Consider the following 18,943-nt stretch of genomic DNA (forward strand, 5'->3'; position numbering starts at 1 on the left):
GAAATATCAAGGTTGCCACCAATAAGCAGGTTAATGAGCAAGGTGTAAGCTCATTAGAGAACTAAGAAGTGAACCTGTAACACCTCCAACAGCACAAACATGAGCACAGACACTTGCTGCTTCAAAATGAGCGATCCCAGATATTAATACATTTCTTCAAGAGCCAAAGCAAAGCGATTACACGCTATTAGAATAAAACACAGATTACTATTTATTTGTTTAGACAAACTGCATCCTTCCTTTTTCAATTAGCGGGGAATTGCTTTTATAGAGAAACTTTTACACGCTGTGCTAAGTGAATTTTGAAACACACATTGCATCCCTCATAGATATAGAGTGCATCAGGAACACATGAAGCCTTATTCCACATTCACATTGCAGCTATGTGCAGTGTACAAAAACACTCTTGGCAGTGGATGATCTGAAAGAAGGTGGTATTAGTAATCACTGTTTTCTTGCCTGTTTTTGTTTACAGGATTGTAATCACTGCTATTCAAAGATTTATTTACAGTTACTGGAGCAAGAGACTTTGAACTAAACACAGATGTGAGAACCGGGTTCTAAACAAGAAGCATATAGACCATATGAAAAGAATGGAGAGAGGATGAGCACATTCCCAGTATTCAAGAGATTGCGAAGTTTGAAGGTAGCAGGTTATTAAGCAGTTGTGAAACTGTCCTGACTTCTTTATACTCTTTGGTAAGGAATATTTCTAAGAATACATTAGCCACGTAAGTATATCTGTTACAAATACCAAGTTTTGTGTCTTTTCAACAGGGAACTAGATTTTCCAAATCAATTCTCCATATCACACAAGCCTGAATGCCTTAACTCTCAATTATACCATCATGTAAGAGTGCCCTGTCACTACTTCTCTGTTAGTTACTTCTGCTGTCTAGGGATCTAGCTAAACAAACTCATACAACATGCTCCATAACATTTCAGATGCATGTGGACAGCCCAAGGGCTCATGAATAATGAACCTAAAGGTCCCCATGAAGGAACTGGGTCTGCAGTCCCACTAGTTAATGTCAAAGGCAAAGTTCTAAACAGCTAGAATGCCCATGATCCAGTCTTCATTACTTAAGGTAATTTCATCAACAGGCATTATATGCTCAGTCTCCTGCCTCCCCCCACCCCATTGCAACACAGTGGGTCAGAATTTCATATGCAGAACATGAAATAAAACATAAAGGAGAAAAGCATCAAACACAGGGTTGGGCACCACTGAACATCTGGCACCCTGTACAAACAAGCCAACTACCCTGTGTGTGAATCAGCTGTGACAATGTTTTCCTCTCAAGCATTCTCAAATTCCCAGCTCCTGACAAGTTAAAGAGAACAAACGTTCTAAAATAAGTTAACTCTTCTCAGTTTTATAACATTTTATGTGTCTTGTGTTGCTCTCAGTATCAGTTAAGCTTCTGTCTTCATACACTTCTACTCATTTCTGGCCCAAACCATGAGCTCTGCTTCTTTCCTTTCTCCCCTCCAGTCTCTTTAACATACCAGTAGCTCCCACATGCTGAATACTGCAGAATGTTTGAGATATAGAGAATCCTCTATATCTATACAAGAAGAAAGGCCTGCTGTCCAGGTGAATCTCCCAAAGGAAAAGCAAAGAAGCCTTTATCCTGCTGCTAGGGGGAAGAGCACATCATCACTGCTTCCATAGACAGGCTAGAAACTTGTCTGGAGAGCATAAAGATTATTTACTCTGCTTGTTACTTCTAGGTATGCTGAGAATGCTCACTGTCACTGAGACTGGGCTCCCCCAGCCCCTCCTTTGGGCTCTTTTCCATATCTAGCAGCTTCAGTCTCTTTCCAAAACAGCAAAAGGATGGCAGTGACCTTGCTCTTGATAACCTCACTGCTGCCCAGGACCTTCCAAACAACTATTCAGTACCCTGAAGTCCCAAAGGACCACTGCATTACTTTAAGAAACCACCTACTGCCCCCTGAGGACTTTCTAAGTCTTGGATATTTTACATGAGAACCCTTCTAAATTAGATAGCAGAAGAACCAGATGAAAAGCCTTTAATATTATGACACTGCTAATTACACTTCAAACAGGCATTTTCAGTTACTCACGCCTGAGGAATCTCAGAGAAAAGGCTTATTGGAGAAGAATGCAGTCAACAAAAATCCTTCCTTAACAGGTAACAAGAGCTACAAGAAATGAACCAGAGAGAAAGGAAACATCCTATCCTAAGAGCGTTAAGATACTTGAGATAAGGGGAAGATTGTATACCTGGACAGAGGCAAGGCAGTATTTATCTTTCAAATCAGAACTCAAGGTGGAATCAAATCGATGCTGCCTGCCACTTTACTACAGAAACATCCCTGAACTTAGCATTGTACGTGCTGCAACATCTGCCTTTTTAAACATTTCAGCTTAAAAAGCAAACACCAAACCAAACCAAACAAACATCCAAACAAGAAGTTCCCCAAAGCTTTACCGCAACAGTAGCAACACAACCCCTGTCAGCTTCTACACTTCAACAAAGTTGCTGAAGAAATAAAGCAAACCGGAAGGAGGAAGGCGCTGCTTATCATGTGATTCCAGAAATATTCCCTAGTGTGAGGGCTTATTCCTGTCTCACATTAAGCAACAAAACCCTTGTCTCTCTCTGGACAAGCATCAGCCACAGCTCTGGCCAAGGTGGCTGACCAGCAGCAGAAGGCCACCCCCAGGCCACGTGCTGTCCCACAGAGCCAGCGTTCTGCCTTTCCCAAAGGTGATCATAATCTGGTTGTTGGACACCTGACAGAACCTGGCACATAATATCTCCAGCACTTAGTTCTGCATGTTTTTGGGGTTTGTTGCAGTCTCTGTGCAATGGTTTCTTCCACCTGTTGCAAATCCATGCCTAACTTCACAGAAAGTGTTATCAATAAGCAGTGCACAAGCACCCCAGATGCAGAAACACTGACAGAAATCTCACTTTACAGTAGGTGTGACACTACTAAGAACATAATCAACTCCAACACTCTCCTCCCCAAGTAACGTTGTGGGCACAGGCCATCTCTTACCTGATTTTGTAATTGGGCAGGGTGTGTTTGCGCTTGATAACCTTCTTGAATTGATTGACAATGATGGAAGTGAGCTGAGGCATGGGCCTCCCTTCAAACTGCGACTTGACTTCGAAGACAACAACGGGGTCATCCATGAAGGAGAAGTACCAGTGTGTGAAGGGCAGGCGCGTGAAGACCAGCTTCAACTTGCCCATCACCTGGGACAGCTTGACAAAGAGGTAGGCTGACTTGCCAAAGACCAGGTCTGCATCGATGGCCAGGTGGAAACCGCCGTTGTACTCCAGGTCCACCTCGAAGCTCAGCTCATCGGGGCAGCCCTCCTCACTGAACACCACGGGCCGGATGAGCCGGACAGCCTTAAAGACGGGCAGGACGTTGCCCAGATACACCTCCCGGAGGCTCAACCCTTCCAACACCTTCCCCGTCATCTTGGTCTGCAGCAGCTCCTCGAACTCCACTTTGATCTTTTTGATCACCCAGTTCCTCACCAGGGCCGTATCCCGGAGCTCCCTGAAGAGGAAGAGGAAGATGGCGTTGAGGAAATGGCACGTCTCCTCGCTGGATGAAGGCTCCGGGCCGGGCTCCGGCTGCTGGGTCTGCTTGGTGCCGGGCTCCGGGCCCGCTGAGGGGGCAGGGGCCGAGGCCAAGGCCGGGGCCGGCTCCGGTGCGGCCTGGCTGCCCACAGGCTCGGTGCCATGCAGATAGTCCTTCAGACTGCGGCCAACCGCGACACGAGCATAGACGAGGCCGTCGTCAGCTCCGGTCCCACCGGGAGGCTCCGGGGTTTTCCTATAAAGGAGCAGCAGCTGTAATAGCAGCGTGAGGAAACAGCCGGCCAGAGCCGAGAGCAAGATGGTGTACAGCGGCAGCATCCTCGCCCCCAGCTCGCCTCCCTCCCCTCACGGCCTCGCGTTTAACGGCCCGAGGTTACCGGCTGCCGGCCGCCGCCTCATCCGGGTCCACCCCGCGGCGGCCCGGCCCGGCGGCGGCGGCGGCGGCGGCAGGGCGGAGGGGGCGGGGCCAGCTCGGCCTCCGAGCAACGCTATTGGTGGAGAGAGGGAGGCCCCGTAGGTATGGCGTCACTGTGCGGCGTGAGCATGCGCGGGGGTGGGAGCGGCGGGGATGGGGTTGGGGTGCGCGGGTTGTTATGGGGTCGGGATGGGGCTGTCATTGAGGGGTGGTTGGTTGGTGGGTTGTGGGTGAAACCCCTCTGGAGATCCTGAAATCCCCTCGGGATACACGGAGCTGCCGGGATTCCTTCAAAGCCCCTTCGCTGCTTCCTGTTTCTGATTGAAGTTTGGGGCTAAACCTCGAAGTACAGCTTGTTCTCAAGTTCTCCCATCGGTGATGGGATATAAACCTGTCCCTGTGCTCTTCAGATCACATATTTTTGCCTCCTTCCATCCAGAGCTACTTAAAAGTGCAGGCAGGAGGAGGAGTAAATGTGAAATTGAAGCTCTGGGAAGATAAAACGCCCCCCCCCCCCCCCCTTTCATAATGTCTATGGGATTGAAAAGCTCTTAATGATGCAGAGCTGTGGTTTGAAACTAGAGATTTTCGGCGTATGAATTTTTTATAAGGTCTTGTGACTGGAAGTTGAAATGGCTGGGTGTTTAACAGAGCAATTTCTATAGAAATACCAGCAAGGTCATCAGTAGAGAATTTGATCTGCTCTGTTATAAGCCTTTACCATGGCTAATATGGGCATATGCAGTAAGAAAGTGTTTGGATTTGCAACTAAATGGCTTTTCAGGAAAGGAATAATATATTCAGAGAGGCAATAACAGCTTTGGGGTCAGGAGGAACACCAGGTTAAAAAAAAGCAGGTATTTCATTTGAGCTTTTTCTTCTGTTAAACAAGCAAAGAAGAAAATCTGGCACATTTTACACACCTGATGGCAGCTTAAGAATCTGAAGCACTGAGCTCAGTAATCACTTTTATCCTTCCCCAGGAGTGTTTTTATCAAGAGCTGTGCGATCTTGGAGACACGTTGTGAAGCAAGAATTGGGTGGGTTTCAGCATTTTCAACAATATCAGAATTAGCAGCGGAGATTATGAACACGAGTGCAAAAAGGACGTGCAAAAATGTTGTGTAACATTACGTCAGATTGAAACTATTCTAGAGAGAAAACAACCTTATGTTGTATAAAAGGGAGGAAGGGTTTGTCTTCTTACCATCTGGAAAGGGCCTCGAGGCATGTATGGCTTTGGTTTCAGATTAGAAATTACTGTTTGCATTTTTTAGAGGTCTGGATAAATAGAAAGGTGCGTGCAGTCATTTGGTTTCCACTCTGGTTACACAGAGCTTTGTACAGCTGTATGGAATATACTCACCTGCTTGTTCTTTGTACAGCTGTGAATTATTAAATAGGATGCTGCACATGCATAAGTTAGACCTGGTGTGCATGGTTGTTTTTGTTTTTAACATGAGAATTATTTGTTAAAGGGAATATTTCACCTATATGCAAAGCAAGAAAAATACTCAGAAAATATTCTTAGAATATTTTAGATTATCTTAGAATATATTCTCAGAAAATATACTCAGGCATATTCTTTTAGTTTGTGAATCAGACTGTAGGGCAATAAAATTGTGGGTGTAGGGCTTTAAATTTTCAGCATTTTGCAAGAAATTACCACAGAGATAGTGGACAAGGATTGCAAAATACATAAAAGTCGGTACTGTAATAGAGAAGAAGTAGCATAACTTCACAGACAGCGGATTTCTCACGGCTGGGCAAAGAGTGGTGACATCCTAGAAACATTTGTCCTTTTTCTTCTCATTCATAACTGATACAAAAAGTAGAAGAAGAGTTTGGAAAGACTTTATTTAAGCCTAGATGGCGTTTTCAGTTAAAAAGGCACATTTTTCATTTGACATCATGGCACCAAACAGAGAAACACCCTTAACAGAAGCTTAGAAAAGCAATTACAGGTGGTGATTTTTCAAAGACGGTGAAGTGGTCTAAATAACAAATTCATTATCACAGCAGGAAATGCTGAGTTATTTTGTAATGAGTGGTTTTAGTAATTTTCTTTGTCAACGTGCTATAATTGTTGCATGTTTTTGTAATATCTGTTGGGAAAAATGGTTTCGTTCTTTCCTTGGCCTCCTATTGTTTTTGTATTTCATGTCTTAGGGACCAAAATTAGATGATCATTCTCATGGTATTGCATGAAATGGGATTTAGAAAGTGATAAGGTAAATTCACAAGGAGGAAGGAAATCCACTGCGGTCTGTTAACCACAAAGATTGCTAGAAGTTGCACTGATGACAAATTGCTGTTTCATCCTTTCCTTTCAACTGTCCTGAGGCTCCTACCGTTGAGAGAGCACTACAGCTGATCTGGTCCAGTTCTGAAGATCTGTAAAAAAGAAAAGAAATAGAGCGATTAGGACTGCTTGCAGTTCTGGCTTTGAATTCTGCCAAGCACAAGGTCATCTACTTATCAGGTGATTCTACCTTTTACTGGAGTGAACCTCATTAAAAACACTGAAGTTTTAAAGCATGTCAGACTTCCTTTGATACCATCTAGTTTATCTTCTTTTTCCCCCAGTGTTTATTCTTCCATATGAAGAAGCAGATTGCAATATAGAAAGAGCTCACCCCACCTCCCTCTGCTCCCCACAAAGGCTTCTTTCCAACTGATCTGTCATCCATCCCTCTTCTGCATCAGTATTCATTTCCAGATCCCTCAAGGACAGTTCAGATGAGCAATATTCCTCCGCTCCCCACTTCACGAAGTTATCTTCAAGTTATTTTTAATGAGGATGACTGAGAATCCGAGGGATACCAGGGATACTCTGAGCGATTGTGCCATCTTAGGTGCAACAAGTAAAGCACTTGAGATTGTTATTAATAGAACCCAAATAGCTCTGATTAGAATGTGTCAAAACAAATGATAATGAGGGTTCAGATCCAAGGTTTAGTTTGGCCCTAACACAAAGCCAGTATTTTGACTGAAGTTCATCTTTAATTATAATCAAAAGTACTTTATACTTGTTTAATCAGGAGCTTAACATTTTGGATGTAAAGGTGCTTTGGATACTTACTTCAAGAGGCTCATGTTCAAGCTTAGAGTATCCTGTCTCTTAATTAGGGATTCTGTTGCTATCTCACCAGACACTGGCTTTTATTATGTCATGAAACAAGATCCTCCTCTTAGGAACTGTAGCTCTGAGATAGCTTATCCAAGATTTAAAATGAAGAAAAAAAGCCATTGTAAATGTAAATGTAACAAATTCAGTCTTTTTATATTACCAGTATCCAAGGCAAATGGAAGATTTCCTTTATTTCCAGCCTGCCGTTGCACTTTAAGTCCAGGAACTGCTCTTTAATTCAGACGCAAGTGAGATTTGTCACACGTATGCTCCTTCGTGCTGCATCTGCTTCCCTGGCTTCTGCTTTTCATGTAAATGATAGCTCTCTTAATCTTCAGAAAGTGAAAAGTTTGGGATTGTTGTCACCACATTTGTCATTTAGCGCTCACTCACATAACTTTCCTCTACATTTTCTGAAATAGTTTTGCCATCCCTCATAAGGCAGCCTGCCTCCCCAAGGCCCTCTTGCCTGTTCCCACATCAGCTCTTTCAGAGCTGCAGGTTGTTTTAGCTACTTCCCCTAATACATTTCAAGTATAATTACATAGTGATCAATATGTTTTAGATGTGCCACAACCTCATGTTTTAATTTTTTTTAATGCTTGGCTCTCTTCCTGGATTATTCCAAATCAGCCCTTGGCTGACACAAGGAGCCTCAATAAACTGCATTAAAAACAATTTTGAATTTGTGGATGGGCTCAACATTTGAAGAGCTGATGCACACTTTAAAGATGAACTCGTCTATCTAAGCATTGGAGCTGCAGGTTGGCTTTGCTTTGTATTGGCAGCAAGCAACGGAACAGCAAACAGAAACATTAATTCACAATCTTGTTTCTGTTCCTCCCTGGTAACAGGGTTTTACAACAGACTTCCTGTGCCTGTATTGATTTTTCTGGAGTCAAAGAACAAAAAGATAGAGCATGAGGACTCATGTGACCAGCCATTAAGCAGGTAGTTCTATCACAACTTGTTCTTGCACAAACTCAATCAGCATAAGGACGCAGCCTGAAGACTTTCAATGACACTAATAATTGCAAACCTGTGTACTTCCCAGCTTCATGTTTGTAATAGTATATTACCCTGCCCAGCTGTGTAAGACAAATAGCTATATTGCTGAAATGGACGGAAGAACTATCAGCAATACATTTCTGCTGAGAAAGCACCATGCTGCTATTCCTGCCTTCATCCTATTACAGTTTATTTCATAGTCTGGTTTTATACTACGGTGTCTGTGCTGCTTCTGTTCAGAATTTGTTCTGAGCAAGGCAAACATGAGCCAAATTTGAATGCACCTATGAACATTACCTCATGTTTCACCCTGAAAAGTGTCATTTAGAAGGGCAGAAGCGACTTGTAGTTTCACAAGCATCTTGTTCCTTGGATAGCTGTCTTACGCAGCCTTACCCTTGTACATAGGCGTAATTATATAAGGCATAAGACTTTAGGGGAATGGGCTAAATGAACTGCCTCGACAAGGAGAAGATTAACAATAACAAAGAGAAATATTACTGTAAATCTGTGTCCTTCACATTCAGTTCCAAACTTCTGACAGAGGAAGAAATTCAAATCATTCTTAACCAAAGGATAGTTTCCCATTTGAGGACAGGCCACCTTCTTGTAGCTTCAGTCACGTACCAAAGAGAGGACAGACTGAGAATGCAGAATTCAGGTCTGCCGGCTGACAGAAGGAAGGCACTTGTCTGCTGTCCTCAGAATCTCAGCAAATCATTTATAAATGCTACCCACCAACTACAGTTATTCCAACAGCTTCAGAAGCATGGCTGTAAAACCGCAGCTGCCTGAAGTGCTGCCTTATACACTTCTACGTGAATTTACTTATTGAGCTGTCTGTCTAACAAATGGAAAAACTGAAGTAAATATTTTCAATGCGAAATTTAAAACATTCTATGAAATAAGCCCCAAAGAAGCTTGGCTTCCTGAATCGTTTCTGCAAAAAACTTCTCATCCATACAAGGTTATATAATCCAAGTCAATATTAAAAAAAAACTCTGAGAGATGAAAACTGTCATATAGAAGTGAAACTGAAGGTCTTTGAGGGCTTCATTTCCATCCACTGTTATTTTTACTGGAACGAGCAAAGCTCAGAATATTTAGAATATAATTTTTTTTTGCCAAGATTTTGACTTAACAGCTTTTGATCAGCAGTGTTTTCTTAACAGCATTTTTATAAAGGAGCCCACATGCATGGGCACAACCAACGTGTTTTCTGCCTTCGGTACTATGGTCTAATCAAGCCAGCTCAAAAGCAAATGCAGTCTTTCAAACAGTCAGTATATTTTTTTACTTGAATGTAATATGTTGAAACTACTCACATTTAACAGAGCTGTAAATGCACGCACTGCCAACCACATGAATTATAGCCCTTTATTTTTAATCGCTTTGTTTATCACCAGCATCGCTACAACCCTACACACTTATGCTGTAGAGAAGACAGAATGCATTAAACAAGGGATATCTGCAAGGGCAAGAAACAGAGCACTAAAACTGCACACTTAGAGTTTTTAAGAGTTGAAAACCCACGTAGACCTGCTTTCCACCACGACCTGCATGCTTCTTCATACCGTCTCATTCAAGTGGGAGAACTGTCAGTTTCTACTAGTCTGAGTGAGAAATACTACCTATGTGGAACATAATCAATGCACATCACGTACTACGGCTATAATAAAGGTCTCCGTAGCAACATGAAGAACAGTTATTTTTAAATGTTCTACCTGAGTCTCGTGTTCATGTTTTTTTAAACACAAACATTAACTGTCTCCACTGCAGATGCTGCTTTGAGCTCATCCAGCAGGACTCCATTGTTGAGGCATGAAAAGATGATCCCTACCTCTTTTTTCCCTCCCAACGCAGCAGATAACTGTAGGCTTTTTTCCTTTGCACTAAGTAAATATTGTGTAACTGTTTATTGACGTGCAGCTGGTCTGGAAAATTAACCTGCAAGAACTTCCTCTTCTCACAGGAGGAGTAAGGGAATAAGAGAATATGAAACATTCGTGAGGAAAACCTGAGCCCTCAAATGGATTTTACACAGTCAATGGAAAGTGAGCATAAAACCAGAGGCTGCCCTGGCACACTGTGCTCAGGAGAGGGTCTGGGGAGACAGAGGAGCAGGAAAGGTGGTGAGGAGGTGGAAAGAGATGGAAGGCACCTCCATGAGCTCCCAGCTGCCCATGAACACTGCAGCAGAGGAGCTGCTGTGCAAGCAGAGCTTTGGAAAGGAAGGAAGAACAGAGAAAACAGTTTTATCTCAGGAATCTACTGCTGCTTCTAGAGGAGGAGCAGGAAGAGAGATAATATTTTTTTCTGAGAAATGAAGCAGCATGTTGTTTTTTTTTTTCCTTGCATATCTGTCTTCTGACCTGTTTCCCAAGAACTTCATCCCCCACTGAGGCCAATATAAAGCTGAGTTAAGGCTGGCATGGGTTTCCAGACCTCTTCATACCTGGTATTTTTCTTTGTTATCTATGGCTAGTCCTGTCATTTCGCCTGGTTTCTCGCCCCTACAGAAGGCAAAGTGGTTTGCAGGGGGAAATGCAGATTTTAGAGAGCTGAAACAGGCAGAAAGCAGGCTAAGCTCAGAGCTGTATTTAGTGTAGCAGCTGCTTTTCTGCAAAGGAGCAGAAAGTGCTTCCTTTTCATTGCTACCTTCTCAAGAGACAAGCAGTAACGGCCAATAAAAGGAATTATTTATACCCTGCAGTACACAGGAGTTATGTAAGGGTAACGCAGGTATACATTGCAGAAGTGTTGGATTCATTAATAGTATATAAATGTGTACTGGATTTGTACAACAACAAAATACTGGACTTGGTTAAGAGACTGCTGAACTACTTATCTTTCATTAGCTTAGATGCTTAATACACAGTCTGGCATTACTGTTTGTACTGAGTTGGAGGGAGAACAAGCCAGGGAGAATGAGACTGTATTCATCTTTTACCCACTCTATCAATATACACACCTCTCTGCTCAATCTCTGGAGGGGCTTAGGCTCAAAGGATGTCAGAGGAAGAGGCAGCCACAGATAAGCATGTATAAACTACACGATAAGAAGGGAGGCCGCTTTCGGCAAGAGGTCTTGTCAATAACAGAGTGTCAGCGAATGCCAGAACAAGAAAAAGTGAGCTCTGCCCCATTCTACATCTCTTCAAGAAAGAGCAGATTTCTTTAGCAGATAGACAGAGAGGTGAGTCCTGGTGCTACACAATTGCCTGGGGTGGGATAGTTGGTATCAGCCTCCTATCTTATTCCTGCAAAGCGTTTCATTTGGGGTGTTCCTCTCTTTCCCTGTTGTTAGGGGGTAGAACTAATTTCTTCAGATGATTATTGATCTGTTTTGGTTGGCAGTCATCTCGGCAGTTCTCCTTCCAGACTACCTTACCCTTTCCTCTTGCACCTTTAGCTGCGAGTGTTTTACTGAGAAAGCCTAGGAGAGCCCATCAATGACAATTTAGCTGAGCTGTCTGTACCTCTAGGAAAAGGGCAGCCATCAGCAGCTCTGTAAATGCTTAATGCAATGGCTACAGCTACTAACAGGGTGTGGGGGAGGAGAGTAACTTAAGATGTAGGGCCAACTGCAAGATCTGTTCAGGATCCATGCCAGAGAGCAGCTGGATGAAGCCTGCTCCACTGTAGGTTCATAGGCAAGTCTGTGATTTTACACAGGAGATTTGCGGACATTAATACTTCCTCCACACCAGTTGCTCAGTGTATCTGATGCTGTAACATGAGCTTGCCGGCTTTCTCCTTGGTTAAAAGGGCACTGTCAAGGACATTTCCAAGTATATGCTAAGTTAATTGTGAAACCCACTCAGGAGGGTGAAAATATTGCTTTTCCACAAAGCCAAATTCTTTCTTTCTTTTCTACAGCTATTCTCATCAGTATGACTCTTCCAATAGTAACTGTGTCTAAGCATTTTTTCTTGGCAAGATTCATTTACTGGCAACAGCAGTTTACCTGACACAAGACAGTCACCTTTAAGAGCATGCACAGGTTCAAATTTAGGTGAAGGAAGAGGTCACAGCAGTGAAGAAAGATTAAGAAGCTATTGCTGCTCAGCCACACACCATTGACTTTTCCCATCTACTTTCTCAACTTTCTACTTTTAGTAGCAATATTGGTTGTATTACAGCCTGTGACTGGTTTATACATAGATATAGATATATAGATATACACACACATATATATTTGGTGGTGTTTTCTTTATTTTGACACAATTATTATCTACAGAAATAGATTTCTTCCCACCTTCTTCATTGTTTGGGCTCAGCTTGTCACTCTACACCCAGGCTCCAGCTTTTGGGTGAATTTGGAGCCTGCTCCATCCCTACAATCAAGTACATCGTTGTAATTGTTTGGATATTAAACACAGAGAGAAAGGACAGTTCCATAAGTAGCTACACCAGGGCTCTTGCCCTCAATCTCACCTCAGACACAACTAAGTTGCTTCCCATCCTCCATAGGATGCTGTTACCCAAACCCTATGAGAAGACCAAGCTTAGCTCTGTAAGACTTCAAGTCACACCTGATAAAAGTACTTAGGAAAATTACAAGCCGTTTAGATAATTTGTTAATAAAGGTCATGTGGGCACATCTGGGACAGCTCGAATAAATACCCTTGACCTCTTTTCCTGTTGGGGAGCTGAATGCAGCCCCTGTTCAGGCTCCATTGCAGGAAGCTATTCTATGCTCTATCAAAGGGCCACAGGCCAAGTGAGGGTGCTGCGGTCTCTCACACTGCACTTTCTTTCCCTGTGGCTTAGTGACTCATGCTTCACACTTCCTTTTTATCCCATTTTGCAGCATTATGAAGAATCCTTTTGTATCATAGGCGAGCATTTAGAAACACTGGGTTCTGGTAAACAATAAAAAAAAATGATTCTTGCTAGCTATTAAGATATCAGATTCACAGCTTTTCTGAGGAATGCATATCTTCACTCTTGCACATCTCCCTTCCATAGCCCACCGCTCACATGTGGGGCCCAACTGTCAGTACTCTCAGCAACACCACTGATATACTGAGTGCTTCACTAGTCCAGAATCCCTGATGAACGATGGGAATTTGCAATAGCTGATTCTTATCAGCTGAAGATTTTATGCTCAATGAACTTAATGCATTTGTTTTATGTTGTTTGGTTTTTTTTTTCTTACTTACTTTTTTCTGAGCACAAGTCTGACTTTTTTTGGCATTGCCTTGGTTCACCCTGTTTTAGCTGGCACCTGCTTGCTCCTTAGCTCACCTAAGTCATGAGCTGGTCTGCTACTGACAGTGAGTGTGTTCTTGTGCACGATGAACTTGGTAACTTGTTATTAGTAAATGCCCTAAGATGCCAGTGAGTAACGTGTAAGAGTTTGCTGGACATGTAGATCCAGATAGACACTAATGGAACTGAGAGGACAATCACAAGAAAAATGTGTTTTCCACGTAGGTTAAGAATGGAGGGAGACCTCCATCTTTTCTTATTACATATAGTCTAGACCTTCATCCTCACAGATCTTCCAGAACACTGGGCTCTAAAACTTAGTTCTTGAATATACTGAAAGACACAAAACAAGCCCATACTTTCTCCAGAATACCTCAGCATCAGAAACTCAGAACATATAACAGTAAAGAATACTACATCATTATGTCTTGCCAACATTTGTCCACTCAGGCTTCCTGTAATATAATGCTAAATCTAGCAACAAAGTACCGGAAAAACTAAGTGCCTTTCATTCACAGGCAATAATCTGCCATTATATCTTGTTTAAACGCTTAGTTTCAGCACTACTTATTGATGTTAACAGGAAGGCTTTATAGTTATGTAGGCAAACTCAAGCAATTATTGCAATGAAGAGATTTCTGTACATCTTTAGAAGAGCAAGAGTATGTTTTCCACTCACCTCACCTGTAGATAATGAACTCTTTTTTTATGACAGAGGTTCTAAGAAGGCAATGGAAATAAAGTAAATGAAAGCTGACATTTTTATGCATTCAGAACAGCCTGTGAGAGGTCCAGGTAAAACCAGCATTGAATTCACTCACCCCCACTTCCCTTTTGGTCCCACTTCCACTGGTGGTATTGACATCAACACACAGCAACTATGCTATTTCCCAGTTGTCTCAATAGCTGAGACACTGCTGGATAGATGCACAAATTCTTCTAGCTTAAGTTAATGCATGGTTATGTACTTTACCAGTCCCTTCTCTTATTTCTTCACTGGGATCTGGGTTGGTCCCTTTATACGGCCCTTAGGGTCAGTTCTGTATTTTCTACTTAAGGAATAATCTTCCAGTGTATAATGTAACTGAGATTTCCAGCACAAGAACAAAGAAGAAGTAAAAAATAATAATAATTTTTTAAAAGAATAGTCCAGATGTTGTCTCTTTTTCACAAACACTATTTTCTTTTTCAGTGATAGTTTTAGAAGCCATAAGCAAAGGGTGGACTTAAGCCTTACTGACATAAATGTATTGCTGCCACTTGCCCCTGCTTAGGCCTGCTACTTGCCTTTTAAGTGCCTACATGAAACCAGATAACAATGCAGTTCTGTTGTTCCAGCTGTACTCAACACAATTTGACCTTGTCAAGGGAGCTGGGCAGTACCAGACTGTGTATTTATAAAAATCAAGAAAGAAATCTTGTATCTCCAACATCAGGTAGCAGAAATGATCTTTCATCCATCCCACAATCACAAAGACTGGGACACCCAGGAAATTCACCACATTCCCAGACAGCACAGTGTATTCAGCAGCTCGCTGCCTTTTGTCTTTTCTGTCAGTGGCCACACTCTATGCTTCTTCTATAGGTGCATCACCTAAGGACCATATCCCTGCCAGAGATTTGAAATAATAATAATCCAACCATGCCCTTTGAGTCTGATTACTTCGCGAGCTGCCAGGCCTACAAAACTCTCCAACCTCCAAGAAAACAAATCTCACTATTTGCACTGTGTTCAGCCAAGTTTAATTTTATTATTTTCTATAGGATGAGAGATTTACCCCTACTAGGCTTACCGTCCCATAAAAAACAATAGTGCTAAGAGACCAGACTTACTCTCTTATTTCTCTCTTCCTTCCACTCATCCAACCAGTTTCACCATCCAACCTGGCAGCGATTACATAAAACTTTCCACTTTTATCTCCTCCACTGCATCCTGTTTTTTTTCCAGACTACTGAAAAATCTGACATCTGTTAATGGCAATCTGTGCTGGCTCATGGGATGTGTCAGACCCAGTTACAGAAGGGTACACCCAGGCAATGGCTCACATAGTGGCTCAGAGCACATGGAGGCAGTCACTGCCTAATAACTTCTTTTCCCTTAGTAGGAATCAGACTTCTGTATAACAATGAGCTCCTGTTCAGCACATTAATAGAGAGATAGTAACTTTATTACTGTAAGATTGGAAGTTCTTTGGGCGTAACATTTATGATTAAGAAGTGATCCCATTTTTTTCTGAAAGAACCAGAGTCATGATTTTCTGAAGATACCTATCTTAGAAATTAACATGAATGACCTACCATATGACTAAGTACTAGCAGAGTAAAAATAATTATAAGCATTTGGTTCTTGAACATTAAATGATATGAGCTTGCTGCCATCTGTGTCCTATTTGTAGCCTTGCATCTTTTAATCCCAAAGGAAGACCAAGCATTACTAAGTAAACAAGCATTACAGGAAATGGGAGAAGGGGAGAAATGTGAGCCATCCTTATAATCGCAAAACAAAAAGTCACGTTACAACTGTCATCATAGTGTCCTAAGGCTCCCACTCTTAGCAGGCTCATTGGACTGTATATTGCCCTGCTATCTCAGATTAAGCATCAGCAGGATCTAAAGGGCTGGCTTCTTTGCCTCTGCTTTTTAGTTTTGGTATGTGCATTTTTAGACATTGTATATTTAGTCACTTCCCAAAACATCCACATTCTAAACGCTAACAGTGAGTAATGAGCAGGGCTTTTAACCCAACACTTCACACAGCTATGGGATGAAGGCTTGACTTAATGCTCAAGGGCCTCAGTGTAACACCCTGACTCAAGTGCTAATCAAGTATATCAGCCTCGTAAAACAGGCAGGAGCATTTCAGGGTTCAAAAACAAGGGAGTTCCTGCAATGTAATGAGTTACTTACCGTGTGTCAGTGGAGCCAGATGCTCTTGGCCTGTCCCATGTTTGAGAGAAAAATGTGTTCATTGTCATGTCAGCAAAAAGAGATTTAAGATAATGCATTTTAGCCATGTGTTTGTGAGGGTCTGGAAGTACACGTGTGGTTGAGCCCCCAGCTTCAGAGAACACACAGTGGCTCTTTAACCAACAGTAACACGATTATCTGCCTGAACCCTGGGCTGAACCACAGCAGTCAGCTCGGACTGGAATTCACCAAGAGGCAGGAGGCTGTCAGGGTGTCTGTAAATTTCAGTTCTTACATTGCAAGTGAGAAACACTACTTTACTGAGGATTTACTTTACAGAGTCACAGCGTCAGCACTTCAGTTAAGAAAGGCGTATTGTCTCTTCAGGGAGAGCTGAGAATTTCCAGTTTCACATTTAGTAAGAAGAAAGCATTCTGTGCATAGGTGCTGATGTGCTGTTTTCCCAGCTGTGCATAAAGCTGGTAGGTATGTTTCTAACATAGCAAACAGGAGAAGCAAGCAGCTCTCCAAATACACTGAATCCCACAAAACAGCTGATTCACGACTCAGAGGCCCAGTGCATATTCTTCATCAGCAACTGAGTCACTCTGAAATCCTGGATCAGCAAGAAGTGAAACAGCATGGCTCCAATCCAAGACAGAGTGTGTGTGTGTGTGCGCGCCTGCTCAAGGTCAGGGAGCTGTATGGATTCTTGAGGTATGTGCTTTGCTGTATTTAGCACTTTGTGGGTTGGAACACTGAGATAACACCGTAAGAGTAAAGTCACTCATGAAGTAGGATTGCCAAACAGGGGTTGGGCTACAAGATCTCGTATCTATTCTAAAACTATGGAAATAGTGCTGTCAAAGTTTTAATCAGTGTCTGCATTGGGAAACTGTATTCAATACGTATTTCACTCAAAACCAGCCAATCAACCAACCAAACAGGAAACACGATTAGCCATTTCTTGACCCCTTCATACACAACCCTTGAATCTGTAAAACCTCTGTAAGGTGAAGACAGACCCTTTATTCAGACAGCATGGTCAGAAGCAAAAACAGATAGAAACCATCCATGAATCCCAAAGCCCTTCAAGAAAACTGATGGTGTTGATGACACCAGCAAGTTGGTGATATATGGTCAATCCAGGCTCTTCCATAAAACTTTAGCTCATGTCTGTGTGGAACAAATAAAGCTCAACCCAAATGGGGCAAGAATACTCCATTGTGGGGGCAAGGCAGAGCAAGGGCCCCAAGGAAAAGAAATCCACAATACCTCTTAACTAGCAAGAACTCCAGATTGCTCTAACACAATCCAAATTACTACAGCTGTCTCAGGTTGCGACCACTGGATGTCACTACTGATCCATTTCAGAGCTCTGGAAGATTTTTATAAGAGCAAAACAAAAACCATCCTAATTTGGAGAGAATGAAATACTACTTTATGTATTAATATTGTTCACGAGATCTTGTTAGCTCATTTTATTAAGTCAGCACAGTATGCCTGTCACCATGTATACAAATGCAGGGCAACACATGCACAAGAGTGTTTCCTTGCATTGCCAGCTTCTCAAGAGGGAAAGAGACATTGGGATTGAGAGGAAGAAACTTTTTGGGCAATGACACCACATAAAGGTCAGCATGGAAATGCCAAGGCCAACATGGAGCAGGAGCATGTCCAGGCTCATGGGCTGGGAGACCACAGGTGTGGGGGCTCTCTGGAAGCTAAGGACTGGCTGATCATCAGCCCCTCTTTTTCTACTAAAAACAATTCAGATCTATTCTCTCAGGAATGAGAAACTGATCCTATTATGAACGTTAAGAAGTAGTAGAAAGAAAGCTCACTAAAGATTGATTCTCTCTAGAACACCTCCATCGCACTGGACAATCACATAGACACGGAGAGAGAGAAGAAGGTCTGCTTTGGTAGGCTTGCAGTAAGTAGGTAACTGAGATGGGAGGATGAAAAATCTTTATCTGTAATATTTTTGCCCTGCTGGCATCCCCACAGACAAGAGAGGAGGTGATCTGATAGGAACAGATGAAACAAGGCATCATAGAGGGGAAAAAAACATGGAGATTTGGAGACTGGGGGCTGCTAGCGGGAGAGGGAAAGTGAAGAAATCATGTATATTCAGTAGAGGCTTCTAGAAATTAACAATTGGGCTCATCCAAGATTTACCCCCTGTGGGCAAGCGAGGGTCCTCAAACTATTTATATGCCAGCCTCAAACGCTGCAGTGAGTAAAGGTGAACACAAGGCAGGAGCTAGGGCAAGAAGGAAAGAGCTGGCATGAAGATTTGGATGACACTGAGCCTTTATGGGAAGAGAGAACCTGAGATGAGATAAACTTGGGAACAGATCCTATGCAGGAAGCCTGGGTGACATCCTGGGAGGAGAGAGGAGAACTGCACCAGTCTGGTTAGAGAAGTGAAAAATTGATTTTATGCAGAAGATGGAATTAAGTTGCTGCAGGCAACCCAAAATCATTGCCTTTGAACTCCTCTTTGCCTTCTTGTGTGTAATTTTTGGAGGGTTTTGAACTGGTTTGGGGTGGGTGTTGTTCAGGGTAGCTCAGGTTTTTTTTGTTTTGTTTTGTTTACCAGCAGAGCTTTGGGCTCTTGAACTCCACTGCAGCCTCTGGAAAAGCAAAGCATGGCCTTAGAGCATCCTCACCCAG

General features: G+C 42.6%; 1 protein-coding gene and 1 long non-coding RNA gene across 5 annotated transcripts in view; both read right to left on the reverse strand.

The window, feature by feature from the left end:
- PDZD8 (PDZ domain containing 8) overlaps positions 1-4,053 on the reverse strand; it is a 45,403-nt gene extending 41,350 nt beyond the window's left edge. Inside the window, exon 1 of the mRNA XM_015867462.3 lies at positions 3,034-4,053. Coding sequence (XP_015722948.2) covers positions 3,034-3,908 — 875 coding nt within the window. The 5' untranslated portion in view covers positions 3,909-4,053. The remainder of the gene's footprint in view (positions 1-3,033) is intronic.
- A 1,790-nt stretch (positions 4,054-5,843) lies between these two features.
- Positions 5,844-18,943, reverse strand: part of LOC107316206 (uncharacterized) — a 67,870-nt gene continuing 54,770 nt past the window's right edge. For all 4 annotated transcript variants that reach the window (XR_014948951.1, XR_014948946.1, XR_014948947.1 and 1 more), the window contains one exon: positions 5,844-6,399. This is a non-coding gene — a long non-coding RNA (uncharacterized LOC107316206). The remainder of the gene's footprint in view (positions 6,400-18,943) is intronic.

This window comes from Coturnix japonica, chromosome 8 (genome assembly GCF_054131305.1).
Source record: "Coturnix japonica strain WE chromosome 8, WE-NBRP24, whole genome shotgun sequence".
Taxonomy (NCBI): domain Eukaryota; kingdom Metazoa; phylum Chordata; class Aves; order Galliformes; family Phasianidae; genus Coturnix; species Coturnix japonica.